General features: G+C 48.0%; 2 protein-coding genes across 3 annotated transcripts; one reads left to right on the forward strand and one right to left on the reverse strand.

Moving 5' to 3' along the window:
• Positions 1–1,402: 1,402 nt before the first annotated feature.
• On the reverse strand, positions 1,403–3,471 carry CLPS (colipase). Of its 2 annotated transcripts, XM_060164155.1 has the most exons (3): positions 3,351–3,471; positions 1,980–2,102; positions 1,403–1,534 (listed from the first exon to the last, which is right to left on the reverse strand). In XM_060164155.1, the coding sequence occupies exons 1-3, from the start codon at positions 3,432–3,434 to the stop codon at positions 1,403–1,405; spliced, it is 339 nt and encodes a 112-aa protein (XP_060020138.1). In that variant the 5' UTR covers positions 3,435–3,471. The 2 variants fall into 2 exon arrangements, with proteins under 2 accessions (XP_060020138.1, XP_060020139.1); XM_060164156.1 differs by lacking the exon at positions 1,980–2,102 and having other exon boundaries at positions 3,351–3,434.
• A 9,640-nt stretch (positions 3,472–13,111) lies between these two features.
• Positions 13,112–25,152, forward strand: LHFPL5 (LHFPL tetraspan subfamily member 5). Its single transcript, XM_060164157.1, has 4 exons — positions 13,112–13,816; positions 18,487–18,723; positions 22,395–22,421; positions 23,882–25,152. Exons 1-3 carry the CDS (start codon positions 13,405–13,407, stop codon positions 22,403–22,405), a joined length of 660 nt encoding a protein of 219 aa, XP_060020140.1. The 5' UTR covers positions 13,112–13,404; the 3' UTR covers positions 22,406–22,421; positions 23,882–25,152.
• Positions 25,153–25,227: the final 75 nt, after the last annotated feature.

The following is a 25,227-nucleotide window of genomic DNA, read 5'->3' on the forward strand; positions in this document are numbered from 1 at the left end:
GGATTCATTATCCCAGAACTACAGAATCCTGGGGCTGGGAGAGCATCTCAATTTCATTATCACTCTCCCTCATTTATGTGAATCTCCTCTCCAGCATCCCCACCGAGGGGTCAGTGACCCTCCACTTGCACATCTCAGTGACCGGCACCTCAGGACTGCCTAAGGAAACCCAGGTTTGATGGCTCCAGGGGGTATAAAATTTTTGTATTAAGTCAAAACTAAATTCCTTACAATGCCACCCATCTGTCTTAGTATGTATAATTAGGAAAGAACAGGGAATTGTAGAAAGCGTAGGAGGTGGAGTTGGATGGGTTTAGTGGCAACTTTTTCTAATTACATGACATTAGGCAAGTTACTTAACTTCTCTGATCCTTAGTTTCTTTTATCTATAAAGTGGAGACAATGAATTCTCCTTCCCAAGGTCATTGTGAGAATTTGCTAGCACAGAGTAAGCCTATAGCAATTGTTTGTGGTCTGACCCCTTAACACACAGATTGTGTCAGCTAGCTGTCACATTTGAAAGTCTGGCCCAGAAAAGAGGTGAGAGCCCAGGAGAGGGGACTGGTAAGTTTTGATGCAGGGCAAAGAAGATGGGCCATTATAACTCCCCACCAGAGATGTGTGTGTGTGTGTGCCTGTCTGCTTGAGAACTTGAGGGGCAATGAGGGCCTCCCAGGGAGGTGTGATTGTTCCTCAGAAATGGAAACATAGGTCTTCCCTGGTGGTGCAGTGGTTAAGAATCCACCTGCCAATGCAGGGGACACGGGTTCGAGCCCTGGTCCGGGAAGATCCCACATGCCACGGAGCAACTGAGCCCGTGCACCACAACTACTGAGCCTGTGCTCTGGAGCCCACGAGGCACAACTACTGAGCCTGTGTGCCACAACTACTGAAGCCCACGCACCTAGAGCCCGTGCTCCGCAACAAGAGAAGTCACCGCAGTGAGAAGCCCGCGCACCACAACGGAGAGTAGCCCCCCCACTCACCGCAACTAGAGAAAGCCCTCATGCAGCAACAGACCCAATGCAGCCGAAACTAAAATAAATTAAATAAATTAAAAAAAAAAAAAAAAAAGAAGACGACGAAGAAATGGAAACATTCCCAGCCTGGCTGGGCCTGTTGCACAACTTTGTCTCCAGTCTGTCAGCCTCATCCTGCCTGGCCCCAGACCCATTCCTCCTTCTCGGAGGACACTTGCCCTGATGGGGCGAAAAGCTTGACGTAACATCATGGAAGGCGCTGATTCAGCAAGAACATCCAGGAGCCTGGGGAAGGTTTGCAAGACGGGCTTTAATTACCAAGAATCCAATTAGAAGACGGAGGTGCCGGTCTAGGGGCGGCCAGCCAGGGAAAGGTGGTGGGGGACGAGCGCCCTGTGGCGTGCCAGCCTGGGTGAGTGTCCTCACTTTCTGGAGCGGCTAGCATCGAGGCAGACGCCAAAGTTGGTGTTGGTGATGGAGCCCACGATGGTCTTGTCCACCTCACAGGTCAGACCGCGCTCACAGGGACACTTGTAGTAAACCCCATAGAGGGTCTGCAGAGATACGGAGCCAGTGGAGTCACAGGCTGTGGGAGCCACTTTGGGCATCGCCTGCCCTGCCTCTTTCAGATGGTGCTTCTCCTGACTGCCTCCCCAGGAGGCGCTGTGGGCCTGGAGGACTTGGGTTCTGGTCTCTGCTGTGTGGCTCGCTTGCTCTTACTAACTTGCTCTCTCTGGGAAGCCTCTAGCTACCCATCCATGAAACAGGGATAACAGATGGCTGCCCCACCCATCTCACTGGTCCGTGGTGAGGGTCAAGAGAGGGGATGGGATGGGAAAGGGCTTTGAAGCCTGCTGACCTCCCTCTCATCTCAACGTTCCGTGTCCAGACGGAGCCCCCTCCATGATTCCCCCCCCTCCCCGCCCCCCAAGCCTCGAGGGCCCTCCGCCTCGGAGCTGTCCTCCCCGCCGCCACGCCGCCCCGGCACTCGGCACTCACAAAGGCGGAGCACTCGCTGCTCTCTCTGGCCTTGGGTGCGCAGCGGGCCAGGCTCAGGCCGGTATCGCGGTGGCAGCACTTGCTCCGGCACTGGGCACTGTTCAGGCAGAGTTCGCCCTCTTCCTGCCAGGGGAAGCCCGTCAGCGCAGACCCCCCTCCATTTGATCCCTTCTCCACCCAGAGCCCCACCTCGCCACACACTACCCGGTTGGGGGAGGCATGTGTGAAGGAATCCAATCCCTGAGGCTGGCGGCCTCTCCTCCCACTCCGACCGCCCATCCACCCACGTGAGAAGAGGGCAGTGTGGCCAGAGAAGCAGCCCCGGGCCGGGGACAGGGCACCTGGCTTCTAGGACTGGCTGTGCTACCAACTCCCTGGGTGACCCTGGGCAAGTCACTGGCCCACCCTATGCCTCAGAGTTCCCATCTGGAATGGCCACTTGTGGCCCGCAAACAGGGTCTCCAAACCTCTGTGTCCCCCAATCCCTCGAGGAGCCTGTGAAGGTTGAGGACCCTCTCTCCCTGGAAAACTCCTCCCTCCCTCCCCCCACAGACTCTTACAAATAAATCTCAGGGGCATCCCGGACCCTCCGAGTCCATGCATGGCCCTGAGTTAAGAACCTGTGAACTGAGTTCTTAACCCAAAGGGCTTTTGCAATTGTGCCCTTGGTGGAGAGGCAGCGTGGGCAGTGGTGAGAGCCTGGCTCTGGAGCCTGCCAGCCCGGGCGCCAACCCCTGCTCAAGACTTTCCAGCTGTGTGACCTCAGGCAGGTGGCTGAATCTTCCCCTGTGTCAGCTTTCCATCTGGAAATGGGGTTGATCAGAATAGTACCTATCTCACGTGGCTCTTATGAGGACTAAATACGGAAGTATTCCTGAGGCATTTGGAGCTGGTCTGGTCAGGCTAGGTCAGAAGCCAGAATCACTGGGGAAGCTTTTTAAACTACTGAACCTTCTGAGCCAGAGTTTCTGGGGCAGGAGCCCAGGGCTCTGGATTTTTTTTTTTTTTTTTTTTGGCCGCGCCACGGCTTGCAGGATCTTAGTTCCCTAACCCGGGATGGAACCGTGGCAGTGAAAGCGCTGAGTCCTAACCACTGGACTGCAAGGGAATTCCGCTCTGGAATTTTATAAAGTGCTCTCAGCCAGGTTGAACCGCTGCTCTGAGCATGCTCCATGCCGATCAACCTTCTCTGGGGCCCCTGGGGAAGGGGCGTGGGACAGGAATGGGCAGTAAAGGAAGAGACGCCTTACCTCCCAGGCCTTGGGTAGCCCCACGTGGGGACAACTTGACCCACCCAGAGGTCAAGATCCAAGCTTAAAAAGAATTCCCACCTCGGGGTTCAGATGACTCCTGCCCTGAAGACCCTCTTACCAGGTTGATAATGATTCCCCGGGGGTCGGGGACCGCATAGGCTACCGCGAGGGCAAGGAGTAGGAGGACGAGGACCTTCTCCATGATGAGTGGGCACAGCTGGCGTAGGTAGTGGCCGGCAGGTCAGGTGGCAAAAGACAGAGCGAGAGGGGGTGGTGGGGCTATAAAAGGGGCCTCACCCACACGTGACCCACCTTCCCAGTCCCACAGGGCCTGCCGTGGGCAGAGACCCAGCTGTGGCCAATCTGCTGGAGTGGGTCCTGATAAGGTAGCTGGGCACCACCTGGCACCTGGTGTCGTGTGTGTGTGTGTGTGTGTGTGTGTGTGTGTGTGTGTGTGTGTGTGTGTGTGTGTGTGTTGGGCGGGGGGTGCTGATACGGCAGCATTGTTAAGAGTGGGAACTCTGGGACACTTTTACCTGTACAAGTTATTAGCTGGGCAAGTTATCTGTTCTGAATCTGTCCCCTTATCTGTCAACTGATAAGAGGTGCGAGAGTTGAATGAATTAACATATGTTGTATACATAAGACACATAGCCTGGGACAGGGCTCGGCACGTGAGCAGTACACGTTAGCTGCCATCACTGCTGTATTCACCTCTGGCGCCCTGAGCTCTGTGGCAGGGCTGGGACTAGGGTGAGGCAACTGAGACACCTAGAGTGTGAGCACGTCCTTAAATTTTGCATCCTAGACACCTCTCTTGCCTCACCCCAGTCTGGGCCCTGCTTTTGACCTCACCCAAACCCAGGTATGTGGCAGTATCAGGCTCGCGTGAGGAGGGGGCCCAGTTTCCCCACCCTCAACCTTCCCAGGCCCCCTCGGGGATTTTCAGGTGGGGCCGGGGCCCTGGGCCTGCGACCAGCCCTGCGACCCCTGGCCGAGGGGTGTGTGTTCTCCCTCCAGGTGTACCGCCCTCCCACCCTCCCACCGGGGGTGCCTGCAGGAGTGATTTAGGGGCGCTTAGGAAGTCCTTCTCCAGCGACTCTCTCCCGTTCCTTTCCACTTCATTTAACATGTGCAATTCCAGCATTAAAGACTCACCACTTTAGTTAATGCTCCACTCACCCCGTCCCCCACCCCAGGCCACGTGTGGGCGCGAGCCGTCGTTAGTCCTGGCTGAGGTTGAGGGTCTCGTGAGCCTCTGATGGCCTGGGCTGAAGGCTGGGAAGGGCACAGCTGCCTGAGTGTGCTCAGCTGTGGGACCAGAGCAACTTTCCCTGAAGGACTGTTCATTGTAGCAAAGCACCCCTTCCCCAACCCAGAGATGGAAGACGGCCCCGCTGGAGAGGCCCCAGACTGGGTTGCCTTTATCCTGGCTTCAAAACTCACCATAACTAGCTACATGACCTTGGACAAGTTATTTAAATTTGTAATCTCTGTGAGCCTCAGTTTTTTTATCGAGGCAAAGAGGTTGATAGCTCTTAGTAAAATGAGGATTGAATAAGACAGTGTATGTGAAACCCCATAGAAGTGCCTGGCACACAGTAGGTGCTCAGCCTGTGTAGCCACCGCCTGTCACTCCCCCTTATAGCACTGAGGGTGGCGTAGAGAGGAGCAGCTGGAGGAACCAGCCAGGAGACCCTCAAAATGAGAGAAACCCACCCAATTCCAGAGACATGGAAATGCCATTGATTAAAGGAGCGCTATCTTCTCTTATTTTTAGGGAACTCAGTGTTTAAAACCACTTTTCCCCATGAGCTCATCCTGACCCCTCCTTCTCTCCCCACCCTACTGTTCCCTTCTCACAAGTCAAGACTAGGGGGCCTGGGAAGAAACTGGAACCGAGGAGCTGTTTCTATCTGTGATTGAAGCTATGAAACTGCATCAGTCCTAGTATTGCCAGCAGCTCATGGCCACCTTCCCAGAGGAGAAAGAATGGAGATTTTTCCATTACAAATGAAGAATATAGCAAAGAGAACTTTGGCAACGTTTGTGCTTCCAAAATGTAAGTAAGATGTAATTAAGGACTTTTTGGACCAAAACCTCATACGGTCTAACCACCCTTTCTCCAATGTAAAGAGTGTTTTGCTTTGGGTTTTTCACCCTCAAAAAAGAACCAGTTTTACTGTATGTAATGTAGATACTGCATCTCAATTAGAAAACAAACAGGGACTTCCCTGGCGGTCCAGTGGTTAAGGCTCCGCGCTTCCACAGCAGGGGGGATGGGTTCCATCCCTCCCTGGTCTGGGTACTAAGATCCGGCAAGCCACGTGGCACGGCCAAAACAAACAAACAAACAAATAAAAGGGGACAAAATTCTCCCTGGTCAAGTCCTACCACCTGGGATGGTGGGGGATGGGTGTTGTCATGCCTCCTGGTCAGTGGGTTTGGGCCACAGTGGCTGTAGACCCAGAGATGTGGCAAACTCCTCTTTGGTGTCATCCAGTCTTCGTTCGCCAAGATCCACCCCAGACACACAAGGACGGGCCTCTGGCAGCCATGTTAGTAAATGAGACTGTCTTTGCACCCCACCACTGGACAGACTAGACAAGGAATGGACATCTGACCCAAGGCCCTCTCCTGGGATGTAGGCCTGTGCCCACCAGCTCGCCTTCAAGCTGATCTGAAACATGGAACTAGGGAAGCCCAGGAAGGCAGTTTTCTGACGTGCTGATGAAGACATGGAGAAAGCTGGACTGCAGAGGGGAGGAAGAGTGGATTCACCATTTGGGAAGAAGCAGCGTCAGCCGTGCCCTGACTTGCTGATGGATTTCCAGGTCCTGTTTACACATACTTGCACACACACACACACACACACACACACTCACACACACACACACCCTTCCCTTGGCTGCTGCATTCCTGCCCCTATGGGACCTGAAACTCCCCTATAACACATTCCCTTTACATAAGCCACAAACACAGGCATCACAGTTCTGGGAAGGGGCTCACAGCTCTGGATCAAGGTCAGATGTGCGACAGCCCTGGAGTCAGCTTGTGGAATCCACTCAAGATTCAAATTCCCAATCAAGAGACTCAGGTTGACTTAGTTTGGGTCCTCCAGACCCCTACTCATGATCTGCACTGGGCAGAGCCCTGAGGGGGATGGAAAGGGGAGGGGCAGTTCTCCAAATAGAGAGTGAGTTTTTGTTACCAAAGAAAGGGGAAGGGGGCTTCCCTGGTGGCGCAGTGATTGAGAGTCCGCCTGCCGATGCAGGGGACACATGTTCGTGCCCTGGTCCGGGAAGATCCCACATGCCGCGGAGCGGCTGGGCCTGTGAGCCATGGCCGCTGAGCCTGCACGTCCGGAGCCTGTGCTTCGCAACGGGAGAGGCCACAACAGTGAGAGGCCCGTGTACTGCAAAAAAAAAAAAAAAAAAAAGAAAGGGGAAGGATTTCTGGGATGTGCAATAATTTTAGCTTTTAAATTTACATTGACCATCCAGTCTCCATTTTGTTTAGGTGAGGGTAGGAAATGAGACATTCAGTGACTTTCAGGTTACCAGTCTTTAATTCAATACTCAGCCTTTAGGGTTCCCCTCACCACCCCATTCTCCTGGCCAAGATCGGATTGAGTGTGGAGTGAAGCTTATGTGGCTTCAGGAATTAGGGGTAGGGGTCCTTTTGATCCTCTGGGCCCTCAATGGCTGCTGTGAAGATGTCCCTTGTCCCACCTCAGCCTTCTGGTCCTGCTGAAATCTGTGCTCTGTTCTCTTAGCACGGCCCCTCCCTTCGCTGGTCAACAAACACATGAACTCTTTTTTTCCCGTAATTTATAATGCTCACTCCTTGCTAGTGTTCCCTTCAAACACATCACAACCATCCTCTGAAGAAAGCTAGGGAGACGGCCCAAAGTGTCATCAGTCATTACTCCAGCGCTAGGTCCAGGACGTCTGTGTTATGTCACCCCTCTTTTAGTTTGGTCACAATCACATCTCAGTATTCTACAGCTCAGGGACTAAATATTAAAGTTAGCCATCATCAAAGAAGAGAGAGTTAGTAGGGTATATAAATATACACATGACACATCAAGAATGAAAATCTGGGTAGACAGTAGAGTCCTCTTTTTTTTTTTAATTGTTGGCTGCGCCGCACGGCATGCGGTATCTTAGTTCCCCAACCAGGGATGGAACCCATGCCCCCTGCAGTGGAAGCATGGAGTCTCAACCACTGGACCACCAGGGAAGTCTCTAGAGTTCTCCTTTCTTCAGGCACCATGTGGCTGTAGACAGTGCTTGTGACTTTCATCCTCCATCTCCCATCCTGTTCCTTTTGCTCTCAGCCAGCATCTCTGCTGATCAGGGTTCTTTATGCTGTACAGTGACCCAGACCTTCTAGCCCTGAGATATCTGGGCCCTTGATGGGCCTGACCCTGTGTTGGGTTACTGAAGCCTTCGTTAATTTGTTTCTTCCTTCCATTAATTTTTTTATACTGGACACGGTAATAATAGGAGGCAGCCCCTGCATATGTTCTACACATACCTCTCTGTTCCCTTTGTGTAACAGCACACTCTCTCTCCTGGACAGTCAGGATTTGGTACCCTACCAACATGAGTAACCCCCCTTTTAAAAAATTAAAGTATAATTGACACAGAAAATCCACCCTTTATAATATACAGTGCCATGAGTTTTGACAAACGCATACATCATGGAACCAACACCCCAACCAAGATACAGAACACTTCCATCACCTAAAAAAAAATTCCCTTGTATGATTCCTTTATTTACTTATTTATTTTTTTGGTATGCGGGCCTCTCACTGTTGTGGCCTCTCCCATTGCGGAGCACAGGCTCAGCGACCATGGCTCACGGGCCCAGCTGCTCCACGGCATGTGGGATCTCCCCGGACCGGGGCGCGAACCCGCGTCCCCTGCATTGGCAGGCAGACTCTCAACCGCTGCGCCACCAGGGAAGCCCGTATGATTCCTTTATAATCAACCCCACCACCAGATCCTGGCAACCACAAATCTGTTTTATTTCCCTATAGTTTTGCCTTTTCTATATGTAATATAGATGAAATCACACAGTACGTATATATTTCTCTTGGGGGGTGGTGTCTCGCTTCTTTTACTTAACACCTTTGAGATTCAGGCATGCTGTTGCAGGTTGCAGTAGCTACTTATTTTTTATTGCTGAGTAGTAGTCTATTGTCTGGCTGGAAGTCCATTGTCTGGAAGTAGTCCATTGTCATTTCCCACCTGAAAGACATTTGGTTTATTTCTGAAAAGTTTGGGGCAATTATGGATAAAGCTGCTACACATATTCATGTTTTTTTGTGTGTGTGAACACAAGTTTTCACTTCTCTGAGAAAAACACCCAGGACTGAGACGGCTGAGTCTCACGGCAAATGTTTGTTTCCGTTTCTAAGAGATGTCAAACTGTTTTCCAAAGTGGCTGAACAAATATACATTCCCACCAGCAACATACAAAAGTTCCAGTTGCTCCACATCCTTGCCAGTACTTGACATTGTCAGTTTTGGGAGGTTTTGTTTTTAATTGAGCCTTTCTCACTGGTGTATAATGGTATGTGTGGTTTAATTTGCATTTGCCTACTGACTAATGATGTTGAGTGTTTTTTCCTGTGCTTAATTGCCATCCATATATCTTCTTTGAAAGAAGTATTTGTGTGAATCTTTTGCCATCCAATCTTTAAATGGGTTGCTTGTTTTCTTATTATTGAGTTTTGAGAGTTATAGATGTCATACCAGGAGCTCAAAGTTTGTTGATATTGTTGGGGGCCAGTAGTGACTGGCTGTATTGGCTTTGATGGAAGATTCATCCACAGTCTCCATCTGTCCCACCGTGGACACATTGCTAGGGGTCTTTGAGCCAGTGCACGGTGGGATTGGAATGGGGGTGCTGAGGAAGGAGGCTGGCTAGCATTCACAGAGTGAATCATCCTGTCCAACCGATGTTAAAAGACTCTGTAGTAGCAGGCCTCTGGAGTACATTCTCATTGAACCCAAATACTCTCTAGTTTGTGCCCCTATTCTGAAGGCTCCCTTTCCCCAAACTTTTACTTAACTCTCCAAATTTACTCTAAGATAATGACCATATGACCGGTCCATTATCTGCTGCCCACAAAGTGGTGTTCATCTGTACCTTAGGCCCTCTCCCCTTACAGGAGGGTTGGTACATTTCCTGAGGTGCCGTAACAAATTACTACAAACTAGGTGGCTTAAAACAACACATGTGTTCACTTATAATTCTGGAGGCCAGAAGTGGAAATCAAGGTGTCAGCAGGGCTGCACTCCCTGCAGAGGCTCTAGGGAAGGATCCACTCCCCACCCCTTCTAGCTTCTGGTGGTTGCCAGCTTCCTTGGCTGTGGCTGCATCATTCCAGTCCCTGCCTCCATAGGCATGTCGCCTTTTCTTCTTTGTCTTCTTGTCTGTGTCTCTTAGAAGGACACTTGTCATTGGATTTAGGACCCCCCCCCCCCGAGATAATCTGATAGGATCTCCTTATCTCAAAATCCTCCATTTAACTATATCTACAAAGAACCCTCTTCCAAATAATGTAACATTCATAGGTTCTGGGGATTAGGATTTATTGATAGATCTTTTGGGGATAGATAGTTACAGCACTTGAAGTTCTACCTTCCATGAATATTTCCCTTCCCTGCTGTCCTCAGGACCTTCCCATGGAGGGTGGGATGTCATGCCACAGCAATCCATCGTTACCTGGTGCCAGCATGCTCTCTCTAGAGCAGGCCGAGGAAGGGGCTTCAATTCCACAGCGAGAGAAGAGGCTCAACATCCCCCCGCAGGACACACACAGCAGGGTATCACCCGCACATAGGAAGGAGGTTAGGAGGCTGGTCAGCCAAAACCAAAAACAATGTGACAGAAGTCCACTAGAGACAGGAGCCACCACCCCTGCACCTTTCCAGGCATTGATAGTGACTGATTTCTACAGCTCCCACGGGCACATAATACTGTTTTTGATTTATTATTTGGAGAATGAGAGGGAGCACCAGGGGCATTGGTTTAGCTCTTCCTAGTATATTACCCTTTAGCTCAAGGGTCAGGGGGCCAAGGTGGATTCTACCAGTTCCTGAGATGATCTGGTCTAACCATTCAGGAGCATGGGGTGGGTTAAAGGCCTTGCAGTTCAGTCCTTTCATACACCTGAATCTTATTTTAAGGGTCCTATGCCCTCTAGCAACAAGACTTAATGAATTCTTTGAGCCATTGCACATAAAGGTCTTGCAATTCATTTTATTCCTTGAATCAATAATCTAGACAACTGGGCTTGTCTTGCTTGACATTATTCATTGCCTTTATAAGCAGTCACCCTACTCTGTGTTCCCGATTTCTTCATTACCTTTAAATCTGTCTGTGGCCAAAGCTACTCAGTTCCCCAGAACTTGACCCCCAGAGGGCACATGATCCCTATTTTTTGCAGCTGATAATTTGATTAGCTGCTTCTCCTCTCCGTATCATGGGCTGCGGTTTTCCCAACTCCAGACATAAACAGGAATATCAGAGTCTTTTGTCTGAAGCCTGGGCCTGAAACTCCCTTTCTGGTGCTAATATTTGGATCAGGTTAGGGTTCTTTTTTTATTCGGCCTCACAGCTTGCAGGATCTTAGTTCCCTGACCAGAGACTGAACCCGTGCCCTTGCAGTGAAAGTGCTGAGTCCTAACCACTGGACTGCCAGGGAATTTCCCAGATTAGGACTCTTTGATGCCAATAGCGAAAACCCACTCTAGCTAATGAAAGCAAAAAAGAAGGAAATGGAAAGATAGTGGGTGAGTCACAGAGCTGAAGATGGAACAGAGCCACCTGTCTTGGGTGGGGCAGGAATCAAGGTGGCTCTAAAGCTCCCAGTAGCAGGAGTTTATGGATTATCTCTTGAGGATGTTGCCAAGCCCTGACTAAACAATACCTTTTTTTCCTCATGTCAATCCACCACCAATTCAGATTCCCTAGAGAGAGACTGATGGCCTAGCTTGGGTCACACACCCAGACCTGTCTCTAGGGTCTGTGTGCCCTGTGATTGGCTATCCCACCAGAACCTCAGAAAGCAAGAGAGCCTTCTCTCAGAGGCAGGGGAAGTTCTGCTGGTCAGGCCAAACAAAGAATGTCCATCCTCTCCTAAGAGCTTGGCCCCAGGTTAGGGCCTTTTCTGAATGGGGGAACATACAGCCCCTGCTCTGGGGAAGCTCCCAGTCTGATGGTGGAGACACAGGCCATGCCTTGATGAACTTCCAGTCTGATGGCAAAGACTGGTCACAAAACCAGAGATTTAAGAGGAAGAGGAAACATAGGTAACAGCACAAATATGTTTAATGCAAGGTTCTTTTTAATAGTGAAAAATTGGAAACTGTCAAAATACCCCCAAAGGGGAGAATAATTAAACAATTATTACATAAAGACTAAAATCATGTTTTTGAAAAACTAGTAATGTGAGAAAAAAATTGGATGCTAAATACGTGTACATTATTATCCAACTGTGTAAAGCAGTATGTCCAGGAGGAGGGAAATACACCAATATGTTAACAGAGGTAATAATAATAACAATAGTAATAGTAATAGTAATAATACTAATAAACATTTCTGAGCACTTTTATATGTGAGGCCCTGGGCTAAACATTTTACATATGTTATTTTACCTAACCGTTATGTGACAGATACTATTATCATCCCCATCTTATAGATGAATAAACTGAGGCTTGGGAAAGTTACATCCTTAGCTAACAAGTGGCTGACTCAAATCCAGACCTGCCTAAAGCTCCCAGTTTGGGGTTATGAGTGATTTTTATTCTTTTATGTAACTTTCTTGAATTTTTCTATATACTAATCATGTATTTACCTATAAATTCAGGAAAAATATAGATATTTTGAAAAAGAGGGGAAAAAAGGAAATATGCAGGGGGGTGAGGGAGGGATGTGGGAGTTTGGGGTTAGTAGATGCAAACTATTACATATAGAATGGATCAGCAACAAGGTCCTACTGTATAGCACAGGGAACTATATTCAATGTCCTGGGATAAACCATAATGGAAAAGAATTAGAAAAGAATGTGTATATGTGTATAACCGGGTCACTTTTGCTGTACAGCAGAAATTAACACAACATTGTAAATCAACTATACTTCAATAAAAAATAAATTTAAAAAAAGAAATAGGTAACAAAAATATAAACAAGAGGAGAAAGACACTGTATTGAACAAAAAGCATATGTTAAGGTCTGAGAAGGCTCATAAGAACTGTTCTTTACTTTGTAGCTTCTATTATCACCCTATCGGTCTGCATTGCAAATACACATATATTTACATATATGTAAATACCTCACGGTCCTTGAGAGCAGGGGCTCTGTCCTTTGTATTCTATGGTTCTTGCTGAGGGAAGATATCCTCCACCATAGGGCGTAGTACACAATAGGCTCTTAGTAATTGTCGATTGAGTGATAGGGACGAGAAACCAGTGACCCGGAAGGCGTTGCTGGCCTCCGGGGTATTGGAGGTTCCGGGAGGATGACTAGGGAGCCAGGGAGCGGTGGGATGGGATACGGACTGCGCTCAAGAATCGCTTTTGCGGCTGGAAACCAAGCGAGAGGAATGTGACAACCGCAGCCTCACGCCTTCAATTCTTGCCTTCCCTGCTCAGGAGGGTGAAGGGGGGCCTTGATTCCCAGTGGCGGGGGTGTGCAGTGAGTAGGTCGGCCGCTCTGCACCTATCTCTGCCCGGAGTCCCGAGGCGCTGGCCACGGTGCTGAAAGCAATGCTCTCGGAGGAGGGAGGGAGGAGGAGCCGGGCCGCGCGAGGGGGGCGGAGCTCTCTGGTGCTCTCAGCTGGCATTGGGGGCGGGGCAGGGCGGCGCCAGTAGGCCCGGGACCACGGCGGGTTTGAGAGGAGGTAGGAGACAGGAGACAGCCCGGCTAGAGCAAGAGGGGACACAGGCACCTGGACAAGCTTCCCCTGAAGAGGCCAAGGTCATCTTCCCCGTCCTATTAGTCCTCTTTTTTCTACCTTGGAGGGAGCCTTACCTTGTGCCCTGACCTCCGCCTTCTCTCCAAACTTGGCTGAGGGGTGACCCACTTCCGGGCCTCCATCCATCTGCAAAGCCACTTCCAGCCCACAAGTCCCCAGCCCAGGACCCAGTGCCGTCACCATGGTGAAGTTGCTGCCTGCCCAGGAGGCAGCCAGGATCTACCATACCAACTATGTGCGGAACTCGAGGGCCGTAGGTGTGATGTGGGGCACACTCACCATCTGCTTCTCCGTGCTGGTCATGGCGCTCTTCATCCAGCCCTACTGGATAGGTGACAGCGTCAGCACACCCCAGGCAGGCTACTTTGGCCTTTTCTCATACTGCGTGGGCAACGTGCTGTCGTCTGAGCTTATCTGCAAGGGTGGCCCGCTGGACTTCTCCTCCATCCCCTCTAGAGCCTTCAAGACTGCCATGTTCTTCGTGGCCTTGGCCATGTTCCTCATCATCGGCTCCATCATCTGCTTCAGCCTGTTCTTTGTCTGCAACACGGCCACTGTCTACAAGATCTGCGCATGGATGCAGCTGGCTGCGGGTGAGCAGGAATAGCAGGAGGGATAGCGGGAGGGCAGGCAGGGGCCCACCTTCTGTGGAGTCTCTGAGCCTCCTACTCAGCTGTCCTCCTTTATAGCGCAGCCATACTCAATGCCCTGCAGATGCCTTGGAAGAGTAATTAGAGAGTCTTAGGATGGCTGAGACCAGAAAGGCCTTAGAGATCAAATTGTTCAACCTCCTCTTCCTGTAGATGAGGAACTGAGGTCAAGAGAGGGGAAATGATTTTCCCAGGAGCAAGTCACTTATGGTAGAGTGAAGGTCTTTGTTCCCTAATTATAGGATTCCATACTTGATGCAGCAATTGTGAGCATTTGGGGCAGCAAGTGGAAGTGATATTTTGTGATGGGGGAGGGGAATAGGGTCTTTTAGAACTATGTGGGGTAGGTGGCTACTGGTGGTGTTCAGAGGCAAGGCCTTCCCTGTCCCCCTTTTCCTGCTCCTGGCCCCAGGCAGGCCACTGGGTCCTTGGGCCAGCTGGTCCTGCTCTCCTCTAGAGCCTAGAAAGGGATGCCTAAGACCTTGTCCTGCAGCCCTTGGTCCCTCCAAGGACCACACACAGACTGTCCATACTAGGGAAACGTCCAGGAGCCTTGTTAGGGACTGAAGGCTAGAGTGAAATCATCTTGACATCATTGGTTAGAATGAGAAGCAGTGTTAACTGGGAGAATGGAATAGGGATCAGAATCCCATACAACCAAACATGTAGACTCAAGACTGTCAGAGTTGGAGGGGACCCTAGAGAGCTATAGCATCCTCCCCCCAGCTATAGATGAGGAATCTGGGACTGAGAGAGAAGACTTAGCCAAGGCTACAGCAGATCATCTGGCAACAAAGGCAATAGAATAAAGGCAGTGAGTCCCAAGAACTAGCTGTATTCCAAAGACATTTTTTATTGAGGCACACATTTACGTAAGTGTAATGATTTGTAAAGTACTTTCACATGTATCATCTGGAGGAGCCTCATCATGACACAGTGAGGTGGGTTTTCCTCCTGTTTTACAGAAGAGGCTCTTAGCCGGTAACTTGTCTTTTAGCACACAGGTAGTGAGGGACAGAACCTTCGACTCTGAATCTTGTACTCAGGCTACCTACCTGGTTCCAGAGCTGCCTCCCCAATCCCCCTGCCATCTCTCTCTCTCTCTGTACTCCGTCTATATGATGAGGGAGAGGCTGGGGCAGGGATGAGGCAAGTATCAGTGGACAGTGGGGAGGAAGAAGGGAGAATGAAGATTTAGCAGTTCTGTGACAAAGAGGAGTAGAATGGACCCTGGCACGCTTGCCAGCTGGTCCTCCATATCAGAGCTATGGGATGCTGGAAACACAACACTCCCTCTCCCATTCTCTCCACTGTCCCACTCCCCCAACCTCCTGCAACAGGTGCCATTTGCTGAACAGGCAGTGCTGGGAGGGCCTGGGTAGGGGAGGGGTCACCAGGCCATTTGAGTCAGACCCTGACTGGGTCATGCAGCTGAAGACACCGATAGCAGAGGTGGCCAGGTGCCATCCCATGAAACATTTACGCTGGGGGAGAGCAAAGGTGGTGTCGTGTTCCATTCTTCCGTGCTGGGGAAGGGAAGATGAGCCAAAGGGAGGGGTGAGGAGGAGGTGTGCCCCACAGCCAGCAGCTGGGAGATTCCTCCATTTGAAGAGACCTAAACCAGTTGGCTTAACCTTGCCAAGTAAGCCTGGGGCCAGGGAAGGGTGCAGCAGAAGGGAAGGAGGACTGATAAATGGGGCAGGGTGGGGCTGTAACTTGACAAAGGGAAGGAGGACTGATGAACGGGGCAGGGTGGGGCTGTAGCTTAACAAAGCTAACTGAGCTTCTGGATGCCAGGTGTAGGCAGAATGTGGTCCCAGATCCTGAAAACACAGGTAGGGCAATTTGCTTGTCTGAGTTCTATTAAACTCATCTGTAGAAGGTAGCAACAGTACCCCCATCACAGGGTTCTTGCAAGGATGGGATGTTGTAATGCATGGAAAACACCTTGCACGGTGCCTAACACATGGTAGGTGCTCAGTAAACACAAAAAACACAAAACAACTTTATCAGTCAGGATGGATGGGGTGATGCCACAGTAACAGACAACTCCCAAATCTTAGTGGCTTATGACAAAGGTTTATTTCTTGATAATGGTACACGCTCACTGAGGATCAGTGGAGGGCTCTGCTCTCACTGGGCTCTTCCAGAGCCCAGGCTGATGGCGCATCAGCTGTCATCTGGCTGTCATCATTGCGAAGGGAAAGGGAGCTCTGGAGAGTCTCCATCAGCTGTTAAATGCTCTGGCCTGGAAAAGCACACAGCATTTCTGCTCACGTTTTATTGGCTGAAGGAATTTTTATGAACTTGCCTAACTTCAAGGGAGAGAGGCGAGGAAGTATAATCCTACTATGTACCTGAAATACTTGTAAACAGCTCTAATGACAGCCACATCCATCGAGGTTGCTTCCATCTGACTTCAATGCCAATAATAATAGCAACAACTAACATTAACTGGCCACTTACCATGTACCAGACACTGCAGTAAGCACTTTCTATACATGGTCACGCGTAACCCTCATAACCCTGTTCCGAGTCAGGTATTATTATCCTTATTTTACAGATGAGAGACTAGAAGTCAGAGAGGGTAAGTAAACTTGCCTGAGAATACCCTGCTGGCCTCTATTTAGAGCACTGAGACACCACGACGGGATGGACCCCCGCTGTGCCCAGGTAGATGGGTGGGGTGCTCCTAGAGGGCTGTGGCACCCATAGTAACAACCATTTTCCAAGTCGGAGGCCCTGGGATCTTTTCTGAACCCCTGTAGGGAGGTGCTATAGAAGGAGAAGGGGGCCATGCCAGGTACCAGAGGACTTGTCACACACCACGTGGGGAAGAGCACAGGTTTTACCAAAGAGCTCTGGGAGGGTCCCCCTCCTCCATCCTAAGGATCTTCCTGTTTGTCACTAAGTCTAAAATGTCACCACTAAATACATTCGGCTCTTTGGAGAGATGTCAGTCTGGGAGGCTGGGGGAATTAACTTTGAAGTAAAGAAAGTCAGGAGCCATGATAGCAGGTCTTGGCTCTGCCCTCGCTAAATGACTGGGCAACTCACTTAGTTTCTGAGACCTCAGTCTTTTAATCTGAAGATGGGATATTAATACATGGCCTACTTCACAGAACTGTGGTAAGGGTCGAGAGAAAAATGGTACATGAAGTATTTTGTAATCTATAAGAGAAGTATGTAAATGAGCTCCTCCTAGAAAAAAACAAGGACGGTTGATACATTTAGGTGGGGAGGTGGGATCCTTGATCTTTACACTTTGTTGTACTTTTGTTTGATCTGCTAACCTTCCTTGCAAGAGCAAGCGGAGCCCCAGGTTGGTGACTTTGGGTCCTGCGAGGTGCTTCTCCATGGGGCTCCCAGGTTGGGCACAGCTTTGGCACTAAAGAGCCTCCAGGCCTGTGAAAGGAGGGCCAGGGGTGGGAAAGTGGCACAGACAAGGGAAGGAAGGCACCCCCTGCCTGCCTGGCGGTTGTCCTTGGGTTGCCACAGTCACATCCCAGGAATATGTACCTGTCTGGGCAGCTAAGTTGGGGTGGAAATTTGGTGGGCGGGTGTGGGAGTAGTGGAGGGAAGGCGGGGAAGATGAAAATTTTGGCTGTCAATGCTAAATCAATGAAAGCACAGTGTGGCATACTAGCTAACACTCAGGAAATGCCAACTATGTGTCAGGCAAGCTTCTGAGCACTTTTCCAATATTAACTCATTGTAACCTCGCTGCAATCCAAACAGCTAGATACTATTATTATTCGCATTTTACAGATGAGGAAACTGAGGCAAGAAAACTTAAGTAGCTTGCTCTGAGTCACACAGCTAATTAGTAAAGAGCTGGGCTTGAGATCCAGGCAGCCTTCCCTAGTGTTTCCCAGCTTTTCCTGTTGAGAGAATCACCCAGAAGAGTGCTTTTAAAGACAGGGATTCCTGAACCCAACCCTGACCTGGGAATCAGCATTTTAAACACATTCAGGGAAGTGTGGACAACTGCACTGTTCCGTAGTGGGTAATAGTGTGGAGACCTGTTTGATTGAATGGAAGGTTCATGAAGGAAGCAGCCAGAGATGGGGCTGGAAAACTTCCTGTATTCATTCAATCTAAGATACCTGAGTTGTAGGACACACCATTATTCTATGTGCTGTAAAAAGGAAAAATACTTCTAATCAAATTGTAGCCTAAAGCTTTATTACACTTATTTCAGAGATGTTGGAGTATGAACAAATGTACATCTGAGGAGTGATGAGTTCTCTGGGCTGGGACCAGATTTTGGGAGGACTTTGAAGCCAGGTGCCTCGTCAAGTCCAAAGTGAGGGGTACAGCTGAGGGCCTGGTAGAACCACCTGGTGCTGTGGCAGAACCTCCCAGGGCTGCGGAGCTCTGCTCTCAGCCTCTACCCCTGACCACTGGCCCCCAGGGGCAAGTAGCTTTAGCTCTTGGAGCCTCAGTTTTCTCCCCCGTGTTCTACAAGAAGGATGGCAGGAGCTGCCCCTTGTGCCTCTCAAGGCTGTTAATAAGAGAAGAAGGGAGGTGACACGATGACAGCAGTGCAAGGTGGGAGGCAGCAGGCGAGCACACCCAGCTTGACACCATCTGTACCCCTCCTGCCCCCTCAGCCACAGGCCTGATGATTGGCTGCCTGGTCTACCCAGATGGTTGGGACTCAAGTGAGGTACGGCGCATGTGCGGGGAGCAGACCGGCAAATACACACTGGGCCACTGCACCATCCGCTGGGCCTTCATGCTGGCCATCCTCAGCATTGGAGACGCCCTCATCCTCTCCTTCCTGGCCTTTGTGCTGGGCTACCGCCAGGACAAGCTGCTCCCTGACGACTATAAGGCCGATGGACAAGGTAATTCTCTCTACCCCAGGGAGGTGAGGCTTCCTCTCTGCCAGGTGCCTGAGGTTTGGCCACTGGCCAAGGGTGAGGACACCAAGACCGATCAAACACAGCCCTTGTCGCAGACGCCAAGGGCCAGTGGAGGGTTGCAGGCTGGCATGCGATAAGGCATTGACAGACCTATGTGGCAGAGGCTGTCTGTGATAAAAGCGTGTCCCCCTGTCCCCCTGTACTCGCAGGGCCTACAGGGCAGAGAGCCCTGGTCCAGCTTGGGGAGCTAGGTGTGGCCTCCCATAGGTGGCACTGAGGCTGGGTCTTGAAGTAACAGGGGAGTTTGCTAGATGGAGAGAGGAACAACAGGGGAGCAAAGGGGATGATGATTTTTTGGGGAAGGAGGAAAGGCAGGTTAGGGCAGAGATGTGACAGCTCCTGGACTGCAGATGGTGGGAGCCTAGCCCCCTTGGGTTAGAGTAGCCTGGGGGTTCTCCGTATATTCATTTTCTGATCTGAGCCTCATTTCCCCTCATTAGAGGGTAGGAGGCAGGTTTTTCCTCATTTTTAAAAAATACCTACTTCACAAGACTGTACTCAGGAACAAGATAAGGATGTCTGCTCTTGTCGCTTCTATTGAAGATTGTATTGGAGGTTACAGCCAGGAAAATTAGTTAAGAAAAAGAAATAAAAGACATCTACTTTGGAGAAGAAGAAGAAAAACTATCTCTATTAGCAGATGACATGATTTTGTATATGGAAAATCCTAAATAAGCCACTAAAAAACTATTAAAGCTAACAGACAACTTCAGCAAGGCTGCAGAATATACAATATACAAAATGAACAATATACAACAATGTATTTGTATACACTAACAATGAACAATCTGAAAATGACATTAAAAAATTTCTTTTGCAATAGCAACAAAAAGAATAAAATACTTAGGAATAAATTTAACAAAAAAGTAAATGAAAGGTACATGAAAATTAAAAAACATTGTTTAAAGAAAAGGCCTAAGTAAATGGAAACATCCCTGTTCATGGATCAGGAGACTTAATATTGCTGACATGTCAATACTCCCCAAACTGATCTACAGATTTAATGCAATTTCTATCAAAATCCCAGCTGGCTTTTTGATTTTAGGATCGGCTTGTCAATTGGAAATGCAAGAGACCCAGAATAGCCAAAACAATCTTGAAGAAGAACAAAGTTGGAGGACACACATGTCCTGATTTCAAAACTTACTAGAGGGGCTTCCCTGGTGGCACAGTGGTTGAGAGTCCGCCTGTCGATGCAGGGGACACGGGTTTGTGCCCCGGTCCAGGAAGATCCCACATGCCGCGGAGCGGCTGGGCCCGTGAGCCATGGCCGCTGAGCCTGCGCGTCCAGAGCCTGTGCTCCGCAACGGGAGAGGCCGCAACAGTGAGAGGCCCGCGTACCGCAAAAACAAAAACAAAAACAAAAAAAACACAAAAAACTTACTAGAAAGATACAATAATCAAGATGGTGTGGTACTGACATACGGATAGACATACACATCAATGGAATAAAATAGAGAGTCCAGAAATAAAACCAAACATCTACGACCAACTGATTTCAGCAAGGGTGCCCAAGACCATTCAATGGGGAAAAGAATAGTCTTTTCAATAAATGGTGCTGGGACAACCAGATATCTATATGCAAAAGAATGAAGTTGGGCCACCTACCACACATCATATACAAAAATTAACTCAAAATGGATCAAAGACCTAAATGTAAGATATAAAGTTATAAAACTCTTAGATCTTGGATTAGGCAATGGTTTCCTAGATTTGACACCTAATACACAAGTACCAAAGAAAAAAATAAACTAGATTTCATCAAAATTGAAAACTTTTTTTTTTTTTTGCCCCGTACGCGGGCCTCTCACTGTTGTGGCCTCTCCAATTGCGGAGCACAGGCTCTGGACGCGCAGGCTCAGCGGCCATGGCTCACGGGCCTAGCTGCTCCGTGGTACATGGGATCTTCCCAGACTGGGGCACGAACCCGTGTCCCTTGCACCGGCAGGCGGACTCTCAACCACTGCGCCACCAGGGAAGCCCAAAACTGAAAACTTTGTGCTTCGAAGTACACCATCATGGAAGTGATGACAACCCATAGATTGGGAGAAAATATTTGCAAATCATAATCATAATGCTAGTATCCAGAGTATATTAAGAACTCCTACAACTCAACAATAATAAAAAATAACCCGATTTTTTAAATGGGCAAAGGATTTTTTTTTTAAGTATACAGTTTTAATTAATTTATTTATTTGGCTGCGCCGGGTCTTCGTTGCAGCACGCGGGATCTTCGTTGCCGTGTGCAGGATTTTAGTTGTGGCATGCAGGCTCTTAGTTGCAGCATGCGGGATCTAGTTCCCTGACCAGGGATCCAACCTGGGCGCCCTGCATTGGGAGCATGGAGTATTAACCACTGGACCACTGGGGAAGTCCCAAATGGGCAAAAGACTTGAATAGACTTTTCTTCAAAGAAGATATACAAATGGCCAAAAAGCACATGAGAAGATACTCAACATCATTAGTCATTATGAAAATGCAAATCAAAACCACAATGAGATATCACTTCACACCCACTAGGATGGCTGTAACAAAAAAGATGAACAATAATGAGTACTGATGAACATGTGGAGAAATTGGAATCCTCGTACGTTGCTATAGAAAATGTAAAATTGTGCAGTTGCTGTAGAAAACAGAATGGCAGTTCTTCAAATGATTAAACAGAGTTACCACGTGACCCAGCAATTCCACTCCTAGGTATATACACAAGAAAATTGAAAACATATGTTCACACAAAAACTTGTACACATGTTCATAGTAGCATAACAGTCATGCATCTGATGACTGAATGAACATAATGTGTATATCCATACAATGAGTTATTATTCAGCCATAAAAAGGAATGAAGTACTGGTAATTGCTATAGTGTGGAAGAAAACATTGAAGCCAGATACAAAAGACCAGATACTGTATGACCCCATTTATATGAAATGTTCAGAACTGGCAAATCCACAGAGACAGGAAGTAAATTTTAGTATTTCCCCGGGGCTGGGAAGAGGGGGGAATTGGGAGTGATTGCTAAAGTTCACAGGGTTTTTTGGGGGTGATGAAAATGTTCTAGAAGCAGATAGTAGTGATGGTTGCACAATGTAGTGAATACACTAAAAACCACTGAGTTGTATACTTTAAATGAGTAAATTTTATGTTAGTAAATTATACCTCAATAAAAAAATAAAAGATTGTACTGAGGATTAGATAGTGTATATAAAGCACCAACAATACCTGCATATTTTAGGTGATGAATAAATGTTAGTTCTCTCCACCTTCTGTCTTTCCAGTACCTCCACTCTTTATATCATCCATCTGCCCAGCCAATAATAGGACCTGTGCTCCAGGTGCCCACTGACACCTTTAGGTCCAGGGGGTAGAGTGAGGGAGGAAGTCTACATTTGGACCTTAAGTATAGTAAGGGAGACAATCATGCAAGATGGAATCACAAGCTGATAAACATTATGAACAAAAAGTGCAAGCTTTCTTGAGAGTGAATAAGAGGAATTTGAACTAGTTTGGAGAGGGAATAGTGTGCAGGGAATTATCCTGAAAACAAGGCTTGGTTGTAAACACATACTGTTCTCTTTTTTTTTTTATCGCAGAGGAAGCCTGAAGCAACAGGAGTGTTGGTGCGTAATTTGATTGGAGAGTGGTCTGTGTTCCTTTGGAAGTGCTGTGGCCTTGCAGAATGACTCAGGAAGCTGGGCTGTAGGGCCTAGGGGGAGAGGGGGTAGGGGGGTGGCTGTGGGGTGGGAGGGGGCAGGAGCTGGCTGGCATCTGAGACCTTCACTGAGGGGCAAACAGGAACCCTTTAACTTTACTTGTGTCTTGAGAAGTGGTAAAAGCACAGGGAGAGAAGAAATAATTTAAAACAGGCAGGTGGTTTCATAAACTCATCTTTTTGTGGAGCCTGGCAAACAAGAACAGACTGTTTTTAGAAGTCATTATTGTCATTTGGACCCTTATTTTCAGAAAGAAGTTTACGTGATTTTAAGAGACATAGTGGAAAACCTAATAAAATAGAAAATAAAAGTCATAGAGAAGAAAACAAATATTACAGAAAGCTAGGCTAACAGAATTAGTGTATTGAGTATTAAATTTAGCTCCCTGCTCCCTGATAGCTGAAGCAAAAAGCAAAACACGACTTTAACCAATTTTTATGTCTGGTTGAAAACGAAACACATGTTAATTTCCTTATTGTCATTTCAGTTTCTAAAATGTGATTTAACAAGGACATGAAGGAACACCTTTAAAAAGAAAGAAAGGGTGGAGGAGGAGGGAGGGATGGAGGAAGGAAGAGAAGGAATAGCCCACAACAGTGTCACCTCCCTGATAGCTGTCATTTATTGAGGACTTACAGCAGGCCAGGCACTTGGTGTGGGTCGCAGGGACTATCTCCATTTGAACTATTTTATTGATCATTTTTGCTAAGCACCTTCCCATCCTTGACCACAAAGACATACTTTTTTGAATAATGATAAATTAGCATCGTCCCCCTCCCCCCCCACTTATGATTCTTAAACGTTAATGTGCGTAGCTCACCTGGGGATCTTGTTAAAATTCAGACTGATTCAGTTGGAGTGGTGCCAAGCACTGCATTTCTAACCAGCTGCCCAGTGATACACTGCTGGGTAGGGGTCACACTTCGAGTAGTAAACAGAGTATAAACGTTTTCTCATGTTTTTGCCATGTTCCTTACTGAAGTTTTTAAAAGCCACAAACTCCACAGCACTGGTGTACCATTTCATTGCTAAACGAGACCTTAGTTAGGCATCTAGCACTGCTATCATAGATAACTTTTTGCTCCTGTTGATAAATTCTGCAGTGGAATTACTGAATCAAAGCTAACTACAGCTGTCTGCTTTTTTCTTTTTCTTGCACTACATTTATTTACATCTTAAAAGACATTTATGAGTTTTTACTTGAGGGACACTAATACCATCTTATATACTAGTGAGGAAGTTTGCATGTCTGGAGTAGAACTGAATCAAAACGTGAGCATACGTGGGGAAGTTTTGTGTTTTTATTGGCTTAAAAAATGTCAAATTCTATAATCTTGCAATCTTTTTTTTTTTTTTTAATACCACAGGTCATCTATTTCCCTGACAATGGAAAATGAGGGAATCAAATTCTTCAGAAACAGAAACTTGTTCCTTCCATGCTTCCCTGTATCTGCTGCTCTAGGCCTGAAATCCTGAAGCCTTTCATTATAGGATGCCAATCTCCTGAGACAAGACCTCTTACTGTATCGGGAAAACTCCAGCGAGGAAGAACTGCAGTGACCACATACAAGATGTTCAGAGACACGTGTTTAACTCTCCTGACTGGGGACCCACTTTCTCTTCCTATCCTTTCACACCAGCAAATTGCTTTACCCTCTTGAGGCCTCTCCGTAAAATGAGAGCAGGATGAGTCTATGTCTAGGGGCCTCCCAGGTGAGTCCCTAACAGTCTAATTCACTGAGGATACTTGTTTGAAAGCACCCAGAAATTAACACCCAGCTCTGAGAGGACGATGAAGAAGAGGTGGCTGTAAGCATGCTGGATCATTTCAGGTTGAGGTTTAGGGGGTCCTTTGCTTTTTTCTTTTCAGGTTGTTTTCTTATTGATGCTCAGAGATGGGTAAGGAACGGAGAGGTCACCGGAACCTGAGTCCATCAGGATTGGGTGACTTTAGGATCTAAAAACTTTCGAGACTAAATTCTTTTTTCCCTTTGGAACCAAAAATCACATTTTTTCAGTGTCCACACTGACCCAATCAGAATGGGTTACCAGTTTTGGAAAGTTGTTACTTGTGGCCAGGTAATTTGTTAGAGTAATAGATGAACTCTCCTGTAAAAAAAACAACTTTGGACTTGGTACATTAAATGGGGAATCTTTTACCAGTCTCTAGAGGGGAACTCAGTTTAGGTAATACCTCACTGTAGCAAATGCCAAGACAAAGATTAGATTCTTTAGGCTGTTCCCTGCCCTAAGGATGGTATGTATTGCAATAGAAACAGGGTTTTGTTGATTATCTGCAGTGAATGATCCAGGAAGAACAGTGCTTTTTTCTGGTCTTTTGCCTGTTTGCTCAGTAAAGAGAAAACGTGGGTGCTGTTTTCTCACAGGTAGAAAGTGGGTAAATGTTGAACAAAACCATAATGGATCTTGTTGCTTGATCAACCAGCAGTGACACGGAAAACAGGCTTCTTATTCTGGGCTGCAGGGATTATTCAGAGTGCACTGGTTTAAAAGATGCCTTTTAACCAGTGCACTCTTGACAACCTGCCCAGTCAGTGCAGTGTTTCTTCTCCAGTTCAGATAGGCTAGGTATGAGTATCCCAGCATTGTCCCAGTTGTTGATAATGGGGACTATTAGAATGGGATTTAAGAATGATCACTTTCATGTTTTCTTGTGCTGATAAAATTATTTCATTGTCAGGCATCTACTTTA

The sequence above is a fragment of the Lagenorhynchus albirostris genome, chromosome 10, assembly GCF_949774975.1.
Source record: "Lagenorhynchus albirostris chromosome 10, mLagAlb1.1, whole genome shotgun sequence".
In the NCBI taxonomy this organism is placed as follows: Eukaryota; Metazoa; Chordata; class Mammalia; order Artiodactyla; family Delphinidae; genus Lagenorhynchus; species Lagenorhynchus albirostris.

Bases quoted from the DNA above. Each gene is read 5' to 3' on its own strand.
- LHFPL5 (XM_060164157.1), top strand. From the start codon at position 13,405: ATGGTGAAGTTGCTGCCTGCCCAGGAGGCAGCCAGGATCTACCATACC. The intron at 13,817-18,486 runs GTGAGCAGGAAT...CTGCCCCCTCAG, and splicing joins ATGGATGCAGCTGGCTGCGG to CCACAGGCCTGATGATTGGC.
- CLPS (XM_060164155.1), bottom strand. From the start codon at position 3,434: ATGGAGAAGGTCCTCGTCCTCCTACTCCTTGCCCTCGCGGTAGCCTAT. The intron at 2,103-3,350 runs GTAAGAGGGTCT...TTCCCCTGGCAG, and splicing joins GGGGAATCATTATCAACCTG to GAAGAGGGCGAACTCTGCCT. The intron at 1,535-1,979 runs GTGAGTGCCGAG...GTATCTCTGCAG, and splicing joins GCAGCGAGTGCTCCGCCTTT to ACCCTCTATGGGGTTTACTA.